This window comes from Lynx canadensis, chromosome B3 (assembly GCF_007474595.2).
Source record: "Lynx canadensis isolate LIC74 chromosome B3, mLynCan4.pri.v2, whole genome shotgun sequence".
In the NCBI taxonomy this organism is placed as follows: Eukaryota; Metazoa; Chordata; class Mammalia; order Carnivora; family Felidae; genus Lynx; species Lynx canadensis.
In genome coordinates this window covers 85925487-85948097 of record NC_044308.2, presented here as the reverse complement: position 1 = coordinate 85948097, position 22611 = coordinate 85925487, and the positions used below count along the sequence as shown (strand labels likewise).

General features: G+C 38.1%; 1 protein-coding gene across 2 annotated transcripts in view; it reads left to right on the top strand.

Annotated features, from left to right (window-relative positions):
* The window catches only part of SLC25A21 (solute carrier family 25 member 21), a 444650-nt gene that overhangs the window by 307554 nt on the left and 114485 nt on the right, over nt 1-22611 (top strand). For both annotated transcript variants that reach the window (XR_004343804.1, XM_032593700.1), the window contains exon 3: nt 3097-3180. Coding sequence is in view for 1 of the 2 variants with exons in the window: in XM_032593700.1 (XP_032449591.1) it covers nt 3097-3180 (84 nt within the window). In the remaining variant the exon portion in view is untranslated. The remainder of the gene's footprint in view (nt 1-3096; nt 3181-22611) is intronic.

Sequence of the window (22611 nt, the reverse complement as noted above, 5' to 3'; positions counted from 1 at the left end):
ATTTATAGTCCCTTCTAGAACCGGGGTCACATAACTGTGAGATGGCCATGCAGAGTTAACTGAAGTACTCAGCTGAGGAGCAGGAAGAGGTCAAATGGTCCATAGTGGGCTTTGACTTTATCTCATAAATTTCCTCCCCCAACACACTCAGGTCGCCACCCACCCTGAGCAACTGAATGCCCCAGCAGAGTCCTGTACCACCTGTCCTGAAGGAAACGTGGAAGGTTGCCATGGTGGGGGATCTCTTCCTTCACTTCTCTTAAAAGGACAACTTTCCCTCACTGGCCTTTGTTTCATTTCCCCACCTGGAATGCTTCCTCATGCTTACTCTTTTTGCCTCTGAATCCTATAGGACCAGCTCAAATCCCTTTTCCTTCCTGAAATCCTTCCTGCCCTCTGCAGAAAGCAGTACTTTCTCCCTCTGATGAACACCTGGGCAGTTTGGTGCAGATGCTATTTGACATTATGGATATTTTTCTTTACCTTATAAGTCATTTTTCTCATTCATTTATTTATTATGCCCTTTACAGTGAGGATAATGCCCTGAGTTTTTATAAAACTTGTAGATCTTATTTCATATGACAATTATTTTAAAAAATACTTGGTAATTTGGGGGGGAAACCATCTAGAAGGGAATTTGTTAGAGGTAAATGAATTTAATGAAAATTATTACAGATAGTATGAGAAAAATCTATGAACATGTAATACTATTATAATATATAAAACTATTTTAAATTATTTTCTTTAAAGAACAGTTAGAGAAGAATCTTGGCTTTCCCAACTAGGACATAAGAAAATGTTTCATACTCAGCCATGAATATAGGTTACAAATATGCAAATGGAGAGATGGAGATTCTTTTTCACACTAGAATCGGCATCGTGTTTTGGAAATCACTCTCTATGTTATTTGTATTTGTAGTATAAACAAATTTTATGCAAAGTTATTTGTTGTGTAAGGGTACATATATTTTTCTTATTGTACTATTTTGTGTTTAGGTTTAATTCATTTGTATCCAGAGTACCAAGTTATCTCATCTATGTGCAGTAGTCCAGAAATATCAAACATGGTCCACCTACGTGACCATCAAATCATGTTTTTGATTATAGACAGAACCACTTACTGAACATTCTGGGTCAGTGGTTATGCACACACCAAATGTACCTCTAGACCCAGAATAGTTTAAATGAGTTGGCTGTATTGATCCACGAGCTTCTGACGAGCTCAATACAATTCAAATTTTAGAGATATAATTCTTGTCTAAAAACGAACCTTCTTGGGGTGCCTGGATGGCTCAGTCGGTTGAGCGTCCGACTCTTGATTTTGGCTCAGGTCGTGATCCCAAGGTCATGGGATCGCATGGAGCCTGCTTAAGATTCTCTCCCTTGCTCACACACACATTCTCTCTCTCTCTCAAAAATAAAAAAATTTTTAAAAATTAAGAATTAAAAAATTTAACCTTCTAAAAATGATCACGTTAATAGAGGTGTAAATTTGACAAACAAAACCATCGTGAATATTAAGGACATTGTTTAATTTTGGCAATAGTAGAATAATGCTTTATGGGTTGAAGAGGATCAAGGAGTCATGTTGAATGTATCATAAAACACACACACACACACACACATTTATTTAAAGAGAAAAAGGATTACTCAACAAGCTTACCCCTTTCTTTACATTTCTGTTGCCTCCATTCATATTCTGACATTACTATCTTCACCTAGATCATCCTATTGCCTTCATGGTTGTTCTGCCCTCCATACTGCCATTCCAATCCACCCAATCAAGCAGTAAATATTTTTGTAGTTATTTGTATGTGGTCTGCTGGGAAAACTCTACTGGACTACTCAACTTCCTCCATCTCAGAATGGCTACCCTCCCGCACGATTATATTCAGCAACTCTCCACTCTCCAAATCAAATGTAATCTAGCCTCACTTTCCAGTCTTATAATAGACTCATTCCTTTCCTATGCCCAGCTGTTTCAATCAAAGTGAAATATTAACTCTTTTCTGTGATATATGTATCCGTTTTCAGCATAATTCCCTGTGGCCTAGAGCCATAAAATACATTATTCTTAGAAGTAGAATCATAAATCCAACAATCTCAGAAAAGTATCTCAAAGTAGACAATATAAGATGTGTTTTTGAAAATTCCTTTTAAAATTTTTCATAAAATTATGGAAGGAAGAGCAGAAAGGCCTTAACTAAGAATTGGGACAAGGAAGGTAAACACCAGGTGAGAGCAGACTAAAGAAACTCAAAAATGGAGAACTGGGGTATAGAGAAATGAGAGTACTTGTCATAAATCTCTTTAAAAACAAACCCCAGAGTAGCATACAAAATAAATAAGTTAAGACCCTGACACTGGGAAACTTCCACAGGTTGAAGGTTAGAGTCCTGAGATGCATGATCATAACCGAAAAGAAGAAAAAAACAGAATTTAGCTTTCTAAAATGGAATACATTTTAATCGAGCACCAACTATATACAGACCATATATGAAGGGTTCAGGTAGCCTGAAAGTAAAGACCAACTCTGCTCCATCATGAAGTAGAATTAGTGATTGTAAACTGTATCACAATACAAATTCATTCTCTTCCCCTAAGCACAGGTTCCTGTCTGCCAGAATGAATTTCAAATTCACAATCAGGATCCAAGTTAGGCCATATTAGCGGCTCTGTATTTAAACTTTTTATTAAATTACCATCAAGGGGGTACTAATTAAGATAAGAAATACAGCTACTTATTTATTTCATATGCACCTTCAGATTTCTGAATTATACATTAAACAATCTATGACATCTGTGTATGCGTTTCACAAAAGAAAAAGGCATAAATGCCTCAGGGTGCATCTGCCTGGCTAAGAAACAGATGAAAAAAAACTCTATAGTTTCTATTAAAATACAGAGAAATAGAATTTTAAAGGCTACAAAAATAAGGTAAGGATTATATGAGGCAAATAAATCAATAAAGTCGATAGCAAAAACCAGAATATTTTAGATTAACCTGAAAAGGCTGAGTTTCCCAAGACTTTGAAAAATGAGGGAAGTCATCTGGCAATTCCTTAACTTCGATTTTTTGTTTGATTTTGTTTCTAGGTTCCAGATTCAGAGATGTGCAACTGATCCAAACAGTTATAAAAGCTTGGGAGACAGTTTTCGAACAATTTTCCGAATAGAAGGGTAAGTACAGTTCTTCATGTATGGACTTTATGTTAATATAGACATTTAACATATTACTACATGTTTTTTTCATTTTTAATGTTTCATTTTCCTAGTGTTATTAAGGGAAAATATTTAAAAGGGTGCCTTCCCATATTTTTTTAGTTTTTCCTGATAATACAATTGAAAACTAAATATGTATACCATAAGAACCACCACAAAAATGATATTAATATTCAATTTGCTGACTGGAAGACAATTTCTATTTTGTGCCATTAAGATTTTTTTCAAGTTCTCATAACAGCAGCTATCTAAATGTAATAGTTCTTTATTTTGATTCTTGAATATAGTGCCCAAATGTGTTCCTTATTTGCATTGCAGCTTATGAATATTCAATCAAAACAGAACTGTGTCAAAAGTTGATGTGTCACATTTGTTATCCTGTCTACTAGATGATCAGATAAAGAGTATTTTTTTTACATAGATGCCTGGGTGGCTCAGTCGGTTCAGCGTCCAACTCTTGATTCCGTCTCAGGTCATGATCTCACAGTTTGAGGATTCAAGCCCCGTGTTGGACTCTGCATTGACAGTGTGGAGCCTGCTTGAGCTTCTCTCTCTCTCAATATCTCCCTCCCTCTCTCTCTCTCTCTCTCTCTGCCCCTCTCCCGCTTCCTCTCTCTCTCTCACAAAATAAATAAGTAAACTTTAAAAAAAGAATCTAATAGGTGAAAAATAGTCTATAAGCATTCTTTTGATTATAACTGGGATTGAGCATGCTTTTATACCATTAAATGTCATTTCTGTTATGAATTGCTTATTTATATTCTTGCCCATTTCTCTTAAGTTAGAGTTTTTATTGATTGGTAGGGGCTCCGTATATATTATAGGTACTAATTCTTTAACAATGACATAGATTGCAAATATTTTCCCCAGCTTGCCATTTGCCTTAGAGCTACAATGTCTTACACCTTTCAGAACTTTGCGATTTTTGAAGATTGTGGTTTTGTGATTATATCTATCTTGTTCTTTGTGATATCTGACCCCATTGTCACATTAGAAAAAAAGGATATTTTAGCCCCAAGATTATAAACATTTTCTTCTGGTATGTTTGACATTTAAGTCATTAATCCGTCTGAGAATTGTTTTTTTAATATGCTGTGTGGCATATAGGAATTAAATTTTATTTTCAAATGGCTAGTCAATTGTCCAAACACCACGTGTTGAAAAATCCATCTGTTACTCCCTCGTTGGAAATGCTAACTTTTTTGTGTATTAAACGTCCACGTATACATCATCTAAATTTTCTATTCTCTTTCTCCATTTCTTATTCTGTTTCATCAGTTTATCTATCTCTCTGCCAGCATTATACTGTTTTAATTATTTTAATTTTGGAGTATTTGGTTAGTATATAAAAATATGCCCTGCAGTATAAAGTCTAAACTTATCATGGTACAGAGCCCTTCCTAGTATGGCCCTAGCATCCTAGTATGGCCCTAGCATAGCCTAGTATGGCCCTCCTTTTCTCCAGGCTCGTTCCCCATTCACAGATCTGCTCTAAAAACAGCCAGCCTGCTCACATTCTCATAGCTTTGCATGCTAGTCTTTATCTTATTCCTGCAGGACCAACCCCCTCATCCACACAAGAAACTATCCCTCCTCATTCAAGAGTGCCCTCACATTTCTCCCCCTCTGACCATCTTTTCTCTACCACACGCTTTCTTTACCAATCACTCTTGTATGCTATACAAAATATAGCATGCACCTGTCTAATTTATTATGGCTGTTTTCTGTCTATCTCCTTTCTCTCGCCCTAAGGGCAATTTCTCATTTAGCTTTGTATCCCCTGTGCCTGCATTTAGCACTGAGTAGAGATAGTAAGTGCATGTTAAATGAATAAATGTCATCACATCAAAATCGTAATGATGCAAAATGAAACAGAGATGATAATTCTTGCTATTGACTACCCCTTCTGAAGTTATGATAAGATCTGGATACCTGATTAAATATCTTTAGAAGATCTAGTGACAAAGAAGCAGCAAATTCTTGCTATTATTACTGTGGTGATGTGGTACCTAAGTGCTGTGCATTGGTAATATACGTGCATTTATGACAGTTGGGATCAAACTCATGCTCAGTTTACCCAAAATATACATAAAGTTAAACAAATCATAGTGTATTATATAGTCAATAGCAGTGTCCCTTCCCAGTTAAAGAGTAGTAGTAGCATTGCCAAGTTCTGTAAGCTGTAACAGATATCTCTGAATTAGATGTGGGAGTTCCTTAGCCAGGCTCTTTATTTCATGTGTGTTAGGAAGAATTTGATGTTTCTGCTTTGATATCAAGTAATACAACAAACATACAGCATGTGTGGTCCTTGCATAGTAAAATTGGCCTTTTCCTAGATTGTATGTATAATTGTTTCTAGAGCAAATTGACATACTTTCTGTAATGCCTTTAGATCTAGGCATGTTATTAGCCAAAAGCCAGAGACCTCTCGTCTTAGAGATGTGAATATTTGTTAAAACACAAAAGAAAAAGCTGCCTGTTATTTTTGATACCGAGCAAGAACATTTCATAGAGTTAAGTTAAAAAAAGAAAACCTTTTAATGCATGTTGTGTTGATTTTTTTTTTTCCTAGTGAAAGCAGTTCCTTTTGATTTTCTTCTTTATATTTTAGAGTACACTGCTTTCAAAGATGTTTTTCTCACTCAGGTGCCTACAGCCCCATTCGGTCTGTGGCTGTAGAGATACAACACAAGTCAATTTGACTATTAACATAGGTGAGACAGTTCATCTCTCCTCGTTTTTCCTATATCCTCCAAGTTAAAGGTTTTGAAAGCTATTCCTTTTCTGTTATTTAAGAACATTAAAGTCTGATAATATACTTGATGTCTGCACAGATCTCCCATTTTCCTCTCTGCTGTAAGAAAGTGAAGTGATACTCATCACCATTCTTAGAGATGAAGCTCCCTATTTCTCTGCCCAGAATTCATGTTTCCAAGAGACATTGGCTCAAATACATGGGTCCAAATCCCTTTACCATTTCTAAGATTCTTTTAAGAACTAAAAACATAGATATATTGTACTTTAATGAAACACATGGTTTTTTCAACCCAGCTTTACCCAAAAAAAGGCCTTCCAAATTCTGGGCAAGAACTTCTACTATATGGAATCATCACACTTAGTTGGCTTTTACCAAAGAGGCTATCATTGTTTTAGCTAATGGAGAAGAAAGAACTCACGGGGAAGAACTTTGTCACTGTTGAGAGTACCTCCATCGTCACCATGATTCTTCTTCTTTTTCAGGTTTGGCAAAAATAAACTCATAGGTCCATCTACTGAAATAGTGAGCCCAGAAGACATATTTAGCCTAGCTGATGAGGCACCTTTAAAACCAATTAGTTTTGTTTTATAAATTCTCCTGGCAAACAGCAGCTCGTGTCTCCATTTACCGTGTGTTCCTGCATCACATCTTACTTCCTTCTGCTTCAGGGTATCTCCTGAAAGCTTTTCTAGTCTCTTTTGTACCTGTCATTCCTTTAAAGAGAGTGATTGAGATGCGCACAGATGGGCGAGAGGATTATAAATTATGCTAATGTAAAACCAGGACTGCCTGTCTCTCCCTCTTCCTCTTCTGTAAGCTCCTAGTGGCCATTCTTCCTGAAATAAAGAGGAAAAAGAATTAAAACAGAACTTAAGATATCCTGATAACATAGGTAAAGAAAGACGTGAAACTGATATTTGTTTCTTCAGTGTAACAGACACGATGCTAGGGACTTTTCAAACCTTATATGGAACACAGCACTATTCTCAACACAAGACAGCATTATGTCTGTATTTTGTATGAGGTGTCTGAAGATCAGAGAAGTTAAATAACTTGCCCAAAGTCACACAGATACTAGCAGCATGTCATGGTTTTTCCGTTGTCTTACATCACCTTTTACTAAACACCAAATTTTGTTATTTATTAAATGAAAAGAAGGCAATGTGAAATGAGTGGCTATAAACCCCTAATTTTTTCAACGTTTTATTTATTTATTTATTTTTTTATTTTTGGGACAGAGAGAGACAGAGCATGAACGGGGGAGGGGCAGAGAGAGAGGGAGACACAGAATCGGAAACAGGCTCCAGGCTCTGAGCCATCAGCCCAGAGCCTGACGCGGGGCTCGAACTCACGGACCGCGAGATCGTGACCTGGCTGAAGTCGGACGCTTAACCGACTGTGCCACCCAGGCGCCCCATAAACCCCTAATTTTTAAGTAACTCTGCTACAACTTTCCGTATTCCTACCCCCAAAATCATGTAGCAATTTAAAGCAGCTTTTCTCTCTTCCTTCAGGTAAAGTACAAAAACTCTGAGAGACCATATACGCTCAGTGAACTGAATCTTGTCAGTTCAGAGACAGCACCACAAACCTCTGATAACTCAAGACTCTTAATCCAGTTATTGTCCCATCCCTTACAAACGGATCCATATCTGATAAGTTCATGGTTTCCCGTCGGCTCTCATCCTGCATGTTCCTCAGTTTTCTTCTGAGAAAAATTCATGCACGTTGGTTTGCCCAAGGCAAATAACTAGGAAACAACTAGGTCGGATTAAACTTAGTTTCAAATGAGAAACATGTTGATTGCTGGTGCCTTCAGAAATATGGTATTCTTCAGAAAGTATTACTGTAGAAAATATGTGGTTGCGTTTGGGGGGTATTTGAACTGTGTTTTGCTTCACGATTTGTTTTCTGTAACCGCTGATGCTGCCCCAAGTATCATCTTACAATCAGACCACTTGGTGATTATAATATTTTCTAGTTAAATGACATTTAAGGCCTCGTTTTATGAGCTCCAGCATAATTGGCTAATTTGGTAAACTCCAGATGTGTGAGATAATGTGCCACTCGTTTAAGGGCCTTTCAGACGGCATGAATGGCACAGCCCCAGGAGGTATAATCACTCCCTCTTGTTTTCATTAAGGGGAATGAGTGGCTTGTGACACAAAGGAAGGGGGACGTCTGCAATTCAAAATCAACAACAACCTGGCAAGATTTGGACATTTTCTTTTTACAGGTGGACTAACTCCAAGATCTTTACCTTAATTTGATGTCTTAGTGCATCTACTTTTTAAAACATGATTTGCCTAATGTAACACAACCAGGTGATTTTCAAACACCATCTCTAAACAGAAAAGTTCACCCCTAGAGAAAACCTCTTGGGTAGCCCCTGGAAACCCCCTCACTGTCACATGGAAGTGTGGGAAAGTGTTGGACTTGAAGAGACAATGGAGGCTAACTCTTCGCAGGAATCACAGTTATTGGAGCAGTCAGCATCCTCACCACCTAAGCCACATTCCAACTTCACAAGGCCCCGTAGTTGCTGCTGCTTTTTCTCTCTCCCCTCTACCCCACTTCTCATCCAACAGAAACCAGCTCATCTACCCAGTATTGCCAAGCCAGACTGGAGTGGGTGGCTCTTAACATCACTATTCCCTGGATCCTGAGGCTGTTTCCTCTTATCTGAGGGTCTTATATGTAGACCCAGGAGTTCACATTACAAGTGAGTCACGGGTCACTGTATACTCACTGCTACTTAACCAGTGCAGAGTTTTCACTCACATGAATAATTGCAGACTGTTTCCCAGGCCCCTAAGCGCATAATCTGCAGTGCAAATCAATTGTGAGTAGATCGTTGGGTATTGACTGAGTTTGCAAGCCTGGTGTACCATAGTGAGTTCATTCTTTGGGTACCAGATGTGCACTGTGCCTTCTGTGTGAGTTTCCTGGTGTCTCGAGTACCCTCTCTGCTCCATTCTGTCTTACCGAAGAGACCCTTCCTAGTACCCAGAGGACCTCCATTGAGTGCTCCCTTGTTTTTCAGCTTTCCCTTGTCTCAGCTTTACTGAGATATAACTGACATATAATATTGTGAAGGTTAAGGTGTAATATGTGATGAGTCGATATATACGTATGCATTGCATAATGATTACCACGATAGGGAGAGTTAACACATCCATCACCTCACATAATTACCATTCTTGTGTGTTTGGTGAGAACATTTATGATCTACTCTCTTAGCAACTTTCAAGTATGCAGTGCAGAATTATTAACTGTAGTCACCAATGCTGTCCATTGGTTCCCTGTTCCCTCATTTTTCTGTGGTGATAAGGAGGAAAGCAGACAATCCCAGCTGCTCTTGCTTCCACACTACAGGATTCTGCCCTGACCTGCCTGGGCTTCTTAATGATGGCACAACAAGTGTCTTCCATCTAGCGAGGTAGGGAGGTGGGGGGAGAATAAGAAAAGAAATAACACAGTAGGTGAGAGTTTGGAGAATAAACTATAGCAAATCTTTCCGGCAGGTTTTACAAATGACCCAGTACCCAGGTCCTGATTATGGCACCCAGTAGATGGAAGCCATTTTCTTCTTCCAAATCTTCCCCAGTTTTGGAATGAGAAAAAAGAGATGATCTCGATTCAGGCATGGACCTATTCTGATTATTCCTGCATTATCTGTGTTCCTTTTAAAAATGGCTTATCAGTGCTTCAGTATGTTATACTCATAAAATTTTAGTCATAAAATGTACATTGCTAAGAACCTTAAACTCTTATTATTTAGCAATTCAAGGTTGAAAATGAAAGGATGTAGGGTAAAGAGAAAATACTACAGAAGAATATGTTGCAAAACACAGAAAGTTGAGCCATTGGTACATTATGGGGCATTTCTGTTTTACCAGATTATTTTACACCACTGCAAAGGCAGATAGTTGCTGGTTTGAGCTGTATTGGTCTTTACAATCAGGGAGAGGATAATGAATTTCCAGAGTGCTCACATAGCAGCATCCCTGGGCTTCCATGTCCCAGAGCTCCGTCAGAGGCCTTTTGTTCTGCCCACAGGGTGACCTTTAGAATGGTTTCAGCTCCTAGATTTCCCTCCTGTCATCACCATAGATTGCTAGCTGACAGTCACACTCCAACTCCCCCAGCCGCTTGCTAACAATGCTTTCAGACTTACTGCCTGGCCTTTGGCAAGGATTTAAGTGTTGCCAAAGAATAAGTGAAAACGTTTGCAGTGATGTCAGCTCGTCAGCAAGGCCTGATTAAGAGACCAAACACAGCCTCTCCCAGCTCACGGTGCTGACAAGAAGGAAAAGGAGGACCAGTTGTTTGGGTGGAAGTAGCTGTCTTTCGGGAACGTTCGCGTCTCAATCCAGAGCCTGAGCAGATATTCCCCATGTTTTATAGAGTGTTAATGGGAGGTGAGGGGATTCTGTAGTCAATGGGAGATGTCCAAATGGAAATCTTTTCAAGCCTTTATTTTAACTTCCTCTGATGATTTCTGATGAACTAGATGCATAGTCACCTTGGGAGAAAACATCTTTACCAAAACCATAATCCTTTTTCTAGTGGTTGTTAAACTGAACATTTTCAGATGAGAATGAGAAAGAAAAATCTCCTAAAACTTCTACCTTTGTCTGATTCTCTTATTATAGGAAATAACTTAGGCATAGCTTGACATGACAAGGTTAAAGGAGTTAATATTTTATCATACTCATTGATTTCAGCTAGTGTCTCAGATATCATAGAATTACATCTTTCTGTCTTCTATTAGGAAGTCTTCTCCCCTGGTCATATGAAAATTTGATCCCATTTTATTTTCCTTGGAAAGAAAAGGTCATATGGATTTTTAATATTTTAGAACACTGTTAAGAAGTTAAAAAATATTGATACATACATACATGCCCGCATACATGTATTTAAACTAAGTTGAATTGCGTATAGTTTAGATTGCTACATTTTCTCTGTAAGTTCCATGACTCAGATACCACTGGAGAGTGTATGTTAATTACGGTAAGTTTCTGTTCAGTTCCTGCTTGGGAATCTGTTTCCTCACCCAATTGCAATGCTCTTGTCACTAGTTCGTGAAGTTTTTGTCTAGTCTCATGACTTTAGCTTTACCTTTCCTCCCAGTATTTCAGATGGTTTGAAACTGGAAGAAAGGAATAGGTTCAGACACTCTTGCTATAGCAGTGATTATATTCAAAACCATTGTTACCATTTGACCCTTTACTGTTTGTGAAATGTGTCCACATGTCTTACCTCACTTGTTGCTCACAAGAACAAGGCAACAGGCAGGTGGGGAGTATGGTCTCTAGTTTTCTGGTAGGGAAACTGATAAGAATAAGGGACTTGCCCGGCATCCCATAGCTGCTGTTTGTTGGGGTGAGCTTTCATCCAAGATCTTCTGCATCCTGTATCATGCTCCCTATTCTGTCAATAACTTAATAGTGGTATTAGTAATAGCAGAAGCTACACCTCAGATTTATGCTGTCCCCATTATGGGTTCAAAACATTGTCACATATCTCATCTCACTTTGCTGAATAGCGCCCGGAGGGGTGGGAAGTAGGAGAAGGTAGTATCTGCTATGGTTGATTACATTCTGCAAACCAGCAAACTTCAGCAGAAAGGAGGTTAGTGAGAGTCCCAGAATAATAGATTGGTTCCTAAGATCGGCACTCAAAGAAAACAAAGGTGCGCTTTTTCTTTAAATCACATCTTGAACAAATGCAGTTGGACTGAAAATGTATTCTGAAGTGTGCCACCGTCATCCCATGAGACCAAGATAGAGGTCCATAATCCTTTGGACAGAGCCCTGTTCAAAAGGAACTTAACTGAGATGTGCTTTAAGTGTAAAACACGTACTGGATTTTGAAAACTTTGTGTGTAAAAGGAATGTAAAGAATTTGTGTATAAAAAAGAATGCAAAAGAATTACATGTGAAAATGATGTTTTGGATATGTTAAATAAATGTACCATCAAAATTTAAAAAAAAAACAACACACGGCATGAACTTAGTTATTTGACTTGTTAGTACCTTTGCCTAACTCAACTTGAATATTGGGTAATAACCAGGAAAACCTCATGAAACATGAGATAAGGCATTTAATCAAAGTTTCTTGGATGAATTATCAGATGGGGTGAAAATCACCTATGACTGCTATATATGTCAAAATATGTGGTCACCAAAATCTAAAGGAATATGACCAGCCATATTCAGTGGCCTTGTTCTCCTGCTGATAAACACTGTTCATAATTCTCTTTGGCCACAGTGAACTTGTAGGGAAACAAAGCCCTGGGTACCAGGAATTCTAATGTAGACACAGTCTCAGTGGCAACAAAAAAGGAGATAAAGTGTGAGATGAGTTTTGGAAACTGCTAAGGAGAGTTTGTAATTTTCTGTTAGATGAATTAGTTTTTAGATTTCTTTGCATGAAGCTTTTCCTAAATTAGAAGAATCAAGAACCAAAATGAGAAAAAGGACATGGCCTGGTGTCCTTACCATTTTGTATCCTAACAGTTTTCAGTGAATAGGTCAACATGCATTTCAAAACTCAAATACTAAAATTCCCAGAAGTTGGCACTATTTATAAAGGGACCAAAATTAAAAGAATATTTCAATGCAATCCATTCAGCAACAGGACATATCAATTACTAGAGATCTGGCTTCATGTGTAAAAAAATATATGTGTTAGATTCCAAAAATATTTCTTGACCACTTGTTCACTCCTTAATTCACATGGTCTGACTTCTGTCTACACCTGAATTTTCAAACTGCTCTCTCAGAAGTCACCATAGGACTCCTGTCCTTTTCTGTGGGATCTAAGACACGGATGATTGTAAGATGTGCTATCATTTTATGTACCGCTCTAAAGAGAAAATGCTGACAACTAAACTCCTTGGAGTGAATTGATGATGGATAGCGGTGTTGAGTGAGGAGAAATTTTGAATGACTTTCTAGTCTTTCGTGTGAATGCCGATAGCCAAATTATGTCACCTGCACATTCATAAATCTTTGTTGATTTCTTGTTGATCCATGTGATAGGGTGCCACTAAGATGGCCCTACTGATCCCTGCCCCCTTGTATTTATGTCCTTGTATATATAATCCCCTCCTTTTAAGCAGAGATTAGGTTTATTGACTCTCTTGTAATGAAGAGAATATGGCAGAAATTATGAAATGTCACTTTTGAGATTAGTATGTAAAAAACTGGCTTGCATCTAGTTAGACACTTCTTCTTCTTCTTCCTCTTTTGGTTTCTTACATTTTTATTGCTTTGAAGTAAGCTCCGCTATGGAGGAGCCCGTGTGGCAAGGAACTTAAGGTAGCTCGGGCCAATAACCAATGAGAAATTGAGGGCCTCTGTTTAACGACAACTTGGAACTGAATCCTACCCACAACCACCTGTGTGAACCAGACAAGACCTCAGGCCCAACTGATAGTTTGACTACAGTCCCATGAGAGACCTTGAGTCAGGGACACATACCTAAGCCATGCCTAGGTGCCTGATCCACAGAAATTGTGTGATGATAAAAAAAAATACACAAACAAATCTGAAACCCTCAACGTGGTATTTATTTGGGACTCTCCATATCTGCTTTGAGTCTTCCAGCTTTGTTTACCTAGTGTCATCACATGCCTCTGTGTTCAAGCCCTTCTGGACCAATTATAGCTCCTAAAACAATTTTCTGTGCTTTTCCTCATACACGTTCATCAGCCCAGAATGGCATTTTTTTCTTTTGTCCAGCTCTGGTAATTCTGGTCATCTATAAGTGCCCAGCTGGTATGCTACCTTTTCTTTAATGCCTTCTCTCATTATCCAAAATGGGAATAATTTTCTCTACCTGTTCTCTTATGGCACCTTCTTCAGAGTGTAAGAGACCTGGATTAGAACCCCACATGTAAATTTGGGGACCTTGGCAAATTACTGAATGTCATTGTACTTCTGTTTCTTTATTTGTTGCATGGAATATTAGTATCTACTATGTTGCCAGCACTTAGTTTAATAGATGATGTTTAAGTATGCACACAATAATTTTTAACTGATTTCATTACAATTACTTTATATTGTAGCTAATTATTTAAACTATTCACAGTTATTTAAATGTGTAGAGCTCTGATGAAATCTCTTTGGGGCTTCTAAAGTGTATCATACAATTCTTTGTATGTAATCATCATCCAATTTATGTTTGCTGAGTTTAATTGAATGATTTCTAGTTTCATATTAGTTGGATTTGGGCATTTAGTTTTTAGATTCAGGGGATTCACCATTGACAGGTGTTGCCAGGTGGTGGCATTGCCAGGTTTTGTTAGGGAAACAGGAAGGGCTGATGAAGATCCAAGCAAAGGCAAACAACCTACCCACCTTGCTTAGAATGTGTTCTGTCTTCACTGTTGTACTTACAACACTTACCTGCCTAGGGTTTAATAAACACAGTGAGCCAGTACAGTATAAATATAAACCAAATATTCTGGTCAATAAAAAGATGAGTTAAAGTAAAAGCAAAAGAATATTTAAAACAGAATTAGAGGCAAATCAAGAGTTAGACTCTTGGAATGCCTGGGTGGCTCGGTTGATTAAGTGTCCGGCTTAGGTCATGATCTCACAGTTCATGAGTTCAAGCCCCACATCGGGCTCTGTGCTGACAGCTCAGAGCCTGGAGCCTGCTTCAGATTCTGTGTCTCCCTCTCTCTCTGCCCCTTCCCCTGCTCACACTCTGTCTCTCTCTCAAAAATAAACATTAAGCAAAAATTTTTAAAAAAGAGTTAGACTCTTAAAAGACTATGCAAACTAACTTTTGGTTCTTGCAACCACAGAATAGTTTGTACCAGAACAACCCTTCTGCTGAAAACAACTGCAAACATTGGACAAAGTACACAAAACTGCTTTTGAAGGCATTAGAGAGTCATCAAAGCAGGCAGAACTTGCAAGGCGCTACAAGATGGGAGGGAAGAAAGCCCACCTCAGTGAACTCTACATTTACTCAGGCTTTTTCCATTCTTTGCTAAGCCTTGTGGGAAGGCTGGGGAAGGGAGTTAAGACCAAGTCTTATTTGAGGACAAAAGTTGGAGATTGGTGTTCAGAGCTATCGTATGGCTGGGACATGAGAAGCAAAAATCCCACAGAAGAGAGAAACTAGAGAGAAGTGAACTTTGGGTTTATACGCAACTTCCCCTTGAGGCATTCGCCAACTCCTAAACTGCAAGTGAACAGGAAAAAACTCCAACAAACTCAGCCAAACAACCAAACAAACAACCAAACAAACAAAATCCCAGAAGCCTAGAGACTATGGAGAGGAACAGAGAGTTCAGCAGTCCCATGATGCTGGGGAGACAAAGGTTGGAGTTCAAACCCAGCCAGGTGAAGAGTTCTGGTAAACACAACAGGTTTTTAGTTGAGGCTTAGAATGTCCACTCCCAAAAGTAAGGGCCCTGTCCTAGGAATAAGGCAAAATATAAATACATTGTTTTTTTTTTAAGTTTATTTATTTTGAGAGAGAGGAAGAGAGAACACAAGCAAGGGAGGGGCAGAAAGACAGGGAAAGAGAACCCCAAGTGGGCTCTGCACTGTCAGCGAGGAGCCCGATGCAGGGCTCGATCCCACCAACCAGAAGATCGTGACCTGAGCTGAAATCAAGAGTCAGACGCTTAACCAACTGAGCCACTCAGATGCCCCTAATTACATTGTTTCTAACAAAGCCTAAGTCCAAGCCTCAGCTAGACGAAGATGATCTACTATATTCCATCTGTTTGCTAGGAAAACATTTATTCAAATACCAGCATCCAGAGGCTTTTTGATTTTTTTTTACTCACAATGTCCTACATTCAATTAAAAAAATCACAGGGTCTAGGGGGAAAAAGACCAAAGAACCAAATATCAGGAGAAACATAAACAATAAGTGACTCAAATTTTGGAATTATCAGACAGTGACTTTTTAATTTTTGATTTATACTGTGGCAACATTTCCATAACATAAAATTTACCATTTAATCATGGTTAAATGTACAGTTCAGTGGCATTAAGTACTTACACTTTGTTGTGAAACCATGACCACCACCCATCTCCAGAATGTTTTCATCTTCCCACATTGCACTGTATTATCATTAAATAGTTACTCCCTATTTCTCCCCTGCCCCACAGCCCCTGGAAGCCATCACTCTACTTTCTGTATATATGAATTTGACCACTGTAAGTACTTCACATAAAGGGAATCGCACAGTACTTGTCGTTTTGCAACTGGCTTATTTCACCTAGCATAATGTCTTCAAGGTTCATCCATGTTGCAGCATGTGTCCAAGTTTCCTTCCTTTTTTTCTTAATGTCTATTTATTTTTCGGAGAGAGGCAGAGACAGAGTGCAAGCAGGGAGGGGCAGAGAGAGAGGGAGACACAGAATCCGAAGCAGGCTCCAGGCTCTGAGTTTGAACTCATGGACTGTAAGATCATGACCTGAGCCGAAGTCAGATGTTCAACTGACTGAGCCAACCAGGTGCCCCCAACTTTCCTTCCTTTTAAAGGCTGAATAATATTCCATTGTATGTATATACCATACTGTGTTTATCCGTCATGTGTCAGTGGATAGTTGGGTTGTTTGTTCCCTTTGATTATTGTGAACAATGGCTACTATTAACAGTGGACAAATATTTCTTCAAAACCCTGCTTTCAATTTTTTTTAGTATATTTTCATAAATGGAATTTCTGGATCATATGGTAATTCTATGTTTAACAAACAGGAGCTTTTAAAAATATATATAATAAGTACGTTTGAAAAAGTAAAAGAGGGGCACTAGGTTGGCTCCGTCGGTTAAGTGTCTGACTTTGGCTCAGGTCATGATCTTACAGTTCATGAGCTCCAGCCCCACATCAGGCTCTGTGCTGATGGCTCAGAGCCTGGAGCCTGCTTCAGATTCTGTGTGTGTGTCTCTCTCTGGCCCTTCCCTGCTCGCACTCTGTCTCTGTCTCTCTCAGAAATAAACATTAAAAAAATTTTTTTAAGAAAAAGTAAAAGAAAAGATGGGGAATTTCACCAGAGATATGAAATCTGGTTTTTTTAAGACTTAAATGGAAATCTTGAAAAATTCTGTAACTGAAAATCAGAATTAAGTGAGTTTTCAACCCACATATTACATCATCAGCATGTAATTCGTTAATTATTTTATAAATTCTAAATATGATGGAACATGTTTCATCCTACTGGCATTCAGTAGTAGTCACTCCATATTGTAATTAGCTGATTGAATAAGTATGGAAATAATAATAATAACATATTTTTGCAGGGGAATCATAAATTTTTTAATTCATTTTAAGCAAATAAAATAATCATAATTTACCAGGGGCTAGGCACTTTGCTAAGTGCCTTATATACACTCAGTTATGTTCTCACAACAACCTGTGGGGGAGGAGCCATCATTCTTCCCATTTTACTGATGCATCAACCAAAGTCAAAAAGTTCATGTAACTTGTCTGATGTTTCATGGGTTGTAGGAATTTGAACCTATGTGATCTGGGTTACCTCTACATTGCTTTACAAGAAATACTTTTTTTAAGACACATAAATTGTTCTGTTTTGGCTGACTGGCTAGTTGCAAATTTCTGACAATAAATAGAAAGTTGAGAAACCAATTGCTTGGTGACATCTGCCAGGGCACTAAATTCTTCTTGTAATGTGACCTGTACATTTATTCAGATGTTCCTTCTGGACAACGGGATATTACTGGATATATTTTGGCATGGGCTCTGTTACGTATGTTTGACATATTGGAAACAATACCGTGATGAACAGAATGTCCCGTCTTTCTCCTTGAACTCCAAATTGCTCAAGGCCACAAGATACAAAACATGGGTTTAAAGTTGACAGTCTCCATTTCCTCCTTTCATGTTTGTGGATCTCATTTTCAGGATGCTGACATTTTACTTTTTCTACATCCCTGTCTTCATTTCTTCCTTTACCTCATCATTTGTCTTAACTGTTTAATCTTTTTGCTACACCTCCTCAGAGCATGATGGCTTTTGATGGCAGATCTCTTCTCCAGTGATGGGACATTCCTTGGGAAATCCATTTCTTTCAGCCTTGGCAAGGAAGATCATACATTTATTATATAGAACAAAGGGAGTATTCATCAGGACCTCAAGATTCCCAATATATTTGCCTTCAGCTCTCTTTTCCTCAAACTCTTTGTTCTTCCAGGTTACATTTCTAAGTGCCCCGCATCCTATTTTAATCTCTTATTTTGGACCCTTCAATATAAAAGACCCTTTCATTCTTTCTTTGCTTGTTTGTTTCCTTTCTTTCTAGAAAAAAAAAAAAAGAGCTACTCATTTCAGCCAGAATTAAAGTGAACAAAATTAAAAGAACAGCCTCTTTTGTGATAGTGGACAATCACTTTATTAAGTATCTCTTAAATGCTCTGTGGTTTTGGACCCAGTTCCCTAAAGTTTATATAGCTTTTTGATATAGGAGATGAAGGGCAAACAATATTATTCTAGCTAAGAACAGATTTCTGTATCTTTTCTATATTTATGCTGTTTCTTTACCAACCTTGAAAGAACGCTTGTAGCCCAGCAAGCAAATAGTATTTAGTGACTGCCCATATATGCACAGCCCTCCGTTAAGCAACACAGAGAGTACATTTAAAAGACACAGTGCTGGCCTTCTAAAAGCTTAATTCTGCAATGAAATAACTCTATGAGCAAAAATAGTTGTTTCAGTCACATGGTTCTATTAAATGCCTTTGTGGAAAAATCCTTTGAAAAGCAACTGCAAAATTGGTGGAGATTCCACCAGAAAATAGATTTGCATTTTCCAATCCTCCATATCTCTTCGCATCTCTTGTATAACCATTCTCAATCACAGGGAAACAAACTGCGAAAGGTATGAAGGCACTTTCCAGACAGAAGTAAACTGTCCCCATAGGAAATAAAAATCTTCAAAGTGTCCCTTTCACTGAGCTTGTTTCTTTTTCTATGACAAATAGACACATCAGACATAAAATTTAATTGAGACACACTAAAGTAAGGGTCTGGCTTACCTGGATAGGGGAGATCACAGCATTCCATTAAGGAGACAGCAAGGCGCTAACAACACACTGACGACTTTATATCACAGTATACTGAACTTCTAATCAACATCATCTCTTTGGACTATCATTTATTTAGGATTTCTGCAGCCTCCTGTTAAACTCTGCATGATTCTGTTTTACATTTCTCTTCCTGTGTGTTTGTTTTAATTTAAAGAGCCAGTATGCATATTGACAATTCTTTGACAGCAAAGGTAAAACCACCGGGAGTGTATCTGTTTATTGAGGACTGACAGCTTTATAGCTAACATAAAAATAATCTAATGTTTATTGGGGCAAATGTTTAGACTAAGGATTAAGTGAAACTAGTGAATAGAGAAAACCTTTCATCCTATTCAGACTTTTCAAATAAGGTTTGGGATCAACTACATAAAAACTTTTTGGGTTGATTTCTTTAACGCTCTTCTCTTAATTTGTGCCACCGCTCACTCCCTTCTACTTTGCTACCCCGAATTATGTTTTACGACAGGGGTTTTGAAGTAAGTAAAACCTTGAAGAGGAAGATGCTACTGTTCAGAGATTCATTGCTATAGAATTTACCTGGGTCATGCAAACTTTCTAGATAACAGTGAAGCAAAATTTAAACCACATTGCTTATCATATAAACTGTCTTTTCTACAGTGTCCTATAATTCACATGTAACAAGAGCTCTTAAATTTTTTTGGTCTTGCTTTTTTGTTGCTGTTGTTATTTTTCATCACTGTTGGTAGGGAAGAGGAACAAACTGCTATAAACTGTTTTAAAACTAGTTTTAAACCGTTAAGTTGTTTTTCAGTTTCACCTGTAGCTAAGTATCGACAGCATTAGAGTTTTGTCTGTTTTAAGTGAGACATTCGAAAGGCTTCAAAAAATAAGCTATTTTTTCTATACGTGGAAAAATATTACCCGCTTGGAAATAATCTGTTAGATTAAAAATAGTTCATCAAATTATTGTTAGACTAACAATACCTGACATTATTTCTTAAACTTGATATTAGCTATGATTACCACTAATACCTCTTTTCCTACATCTTTCCTCCAAAAAATAAAGAAGAATTTTATGCTCATCTAACTCATCCTAGCAACATTAAGGTCGTTATTGTTTCTCCTCTCTTTACCGCACTTCCCCACCCCCACCCTGTCCTGATCCTATTTTATGTTGAGTAAAATAAATGGGAGAAAAAAATTAGGCACCTTGTTAAAGGTTCCTTGCTAAGGAGTGGCTGCGCAGCGAGAAATGGAAACCAGGTTTACTGGCTGAGTACAGCACCCTGAGGCAGTTATATAAAGTACACTAGCTCTTTCCCTTTGAAAAAGTGGTGTATCTCCTGGAAAAAATGATATGTGAACATTCAAATAACTCAGTTTTCAGTGTCATCACTGGAACTAAATGTCCCTGTGGATACAGGTGTTTTTGTGCAAGTGTGCTGCATATCATACATGCAAACAGACCAAAGAAATGCCGGGGATGTCACAATCTTGCAGCAGCTGCGAATCTTATACCAAGTCTGTATCTAAAGCTAATTAGCATGTCATCAGCGGGCAGGAGTGAGCTATTCAAGGGTCAAGATCCTGTCATAGCCATCTTGATATCCCTGGGACCTGACAGTACTTGAATCTTAGTATTCAACAAATCTTTGTTGAACTCAGCTAACTCTGTTAAATTTTTAACTCTGTTTAAAAATGGACTTGGTCCTTTTTTTTTTTTTTAAAGAAAATAACATCCTATTTATTTATCAAGTGAAACACATAATTTATTCCTCAATAGAGTTAATTTATTCTTAATTCCTCCCTGCATTATGTCCACCGTGGTGATGATTGCCTACATTTTAAAGTGTTATAATGTCTCACCATGCAGGTATTGCTAGTAAATTGGCAGTTTTGGTGTCTGGAATTTTTGTCTTGTTCCTAGGGCATCAACTTATTAGCTCTTCCTGAGAGCTAACTTAGAGGCTGTGCACCCTTCTTCTGATTTACATGGTGCTAACACTTGAAGGGAGGAAAATCATCTCCTCCCTGTTTTTTTAAAGGTCTGTTTTTTTTTTTTAAGTTTATTTGTTTACTTAGAGAGAGAGAATGAGCAGGGGAGGGACAGAGGCAGAGGGAGAGAGAGAGAGAATCCCAAGCAGGCTCCGCACTGTCAGCACAGAGCCAGACGCAGGGCTCAAACCCCCCAACCGTGAGATTATGACCTGAGCCGAAGTCAGATGCTTAACTGACTGAGCCACCGAGGTGCCCCAAGCATCTCCTCCCTTGATCAGACACCACTGTTATCCTTTATTACACTTCCTGTGACTCTAATACCCCAGACCAACCCCTTGGCATTTGGACTACTCTTGTTCTGAGGGTACTACGTACAAGCTGTGTTGCATATGCTGAGTTCTGCTCTTCTCCCCATGCCCTCCGGGCCAGTCTGCACGAACTGCCTACTAGTTTTCAGGCACAGTTTATGGTACTGCCATGGTTCTCTGACTTAACTTTGTGAGTTTGCCTCCTGGTTGCTCCTCTGGGTTGGGGACAGGAATCTCAGAGTAGCAAACAGTTGGCTTCTACCTGTTGTCCCGAGAAGGGCTTCATTTGGGCATGTGAGTCACACTGCACAAACACTTCATGCGTCTACACTGTCAGTCTCAGATCTACACCAGCCCTGGTTTTAGAAATAAACTCTTCTCAGTCTTCAGTTTCTCCGACTAGAAATCTAGAGGTTACAAGTAAACTCTTATAAATCCATCCTTCTTTTAAAACCAAAACCAAACACCTCTAATAACATGTTAAGTGTAAGTGATTCACATTTCATTTTAGACTTTCTTTGAGATGCCTGGACCTTTGTTAGGATCTGTCAGGTGAGCAGAATTGTGGTACCAGTATCCTGCACTCTTACCCCAAGAAGCTGGACACAGAACTTGACCTAAGGAATCACGTAACACAACAGAACTCTGCCCCAAGCCAAATTTTGCTCAGAACGGAATCGGTTTACATGTAAGTTAAATTGACCAAACTGATCACTTATTTATGATCCTTGGGACTTCCTAACATAGTAAAATCATTTTCTAAGCTATATACCATTCAGCAGCATTTTAAAATCGTGTTCTAATTTTGTTTGTTCCCTCAAAGCCCTGATAACAAAAAGCAATTTAAATAGATTATTTTTTATTGTATCTGTAGAGTAATTATAATAAGCTACAGTCATATAGGGTGGCCTGGGAATTCCCTCATTTTCCTCTTGATTCATAAAGTCATAATAAATAAAGTTTTCACCAGAAAGTCTAGTGGCCTCCAACAATATGAGTGTGGTGTATGGTAAAAACAAATGCAGTAAATCCATAGATTCATGCTGCAAGTAAAATTTGGATTATTTGAAATTTATGAGATTTTTATATTGTTGATTTTTTACTTAATTTTATACAGAGAGCCATTGACATAAATTTGTAATTTTTATTACTTGGACAAGAGTCTTATTTTACTAGGATGTCTATATACAATTAAACTTTTAAATCATTACATAATCATATTTTCTAATCAGTCTGACACTAGCATATTACATATTGGTATTGTTGTTAAAAGACTCATTG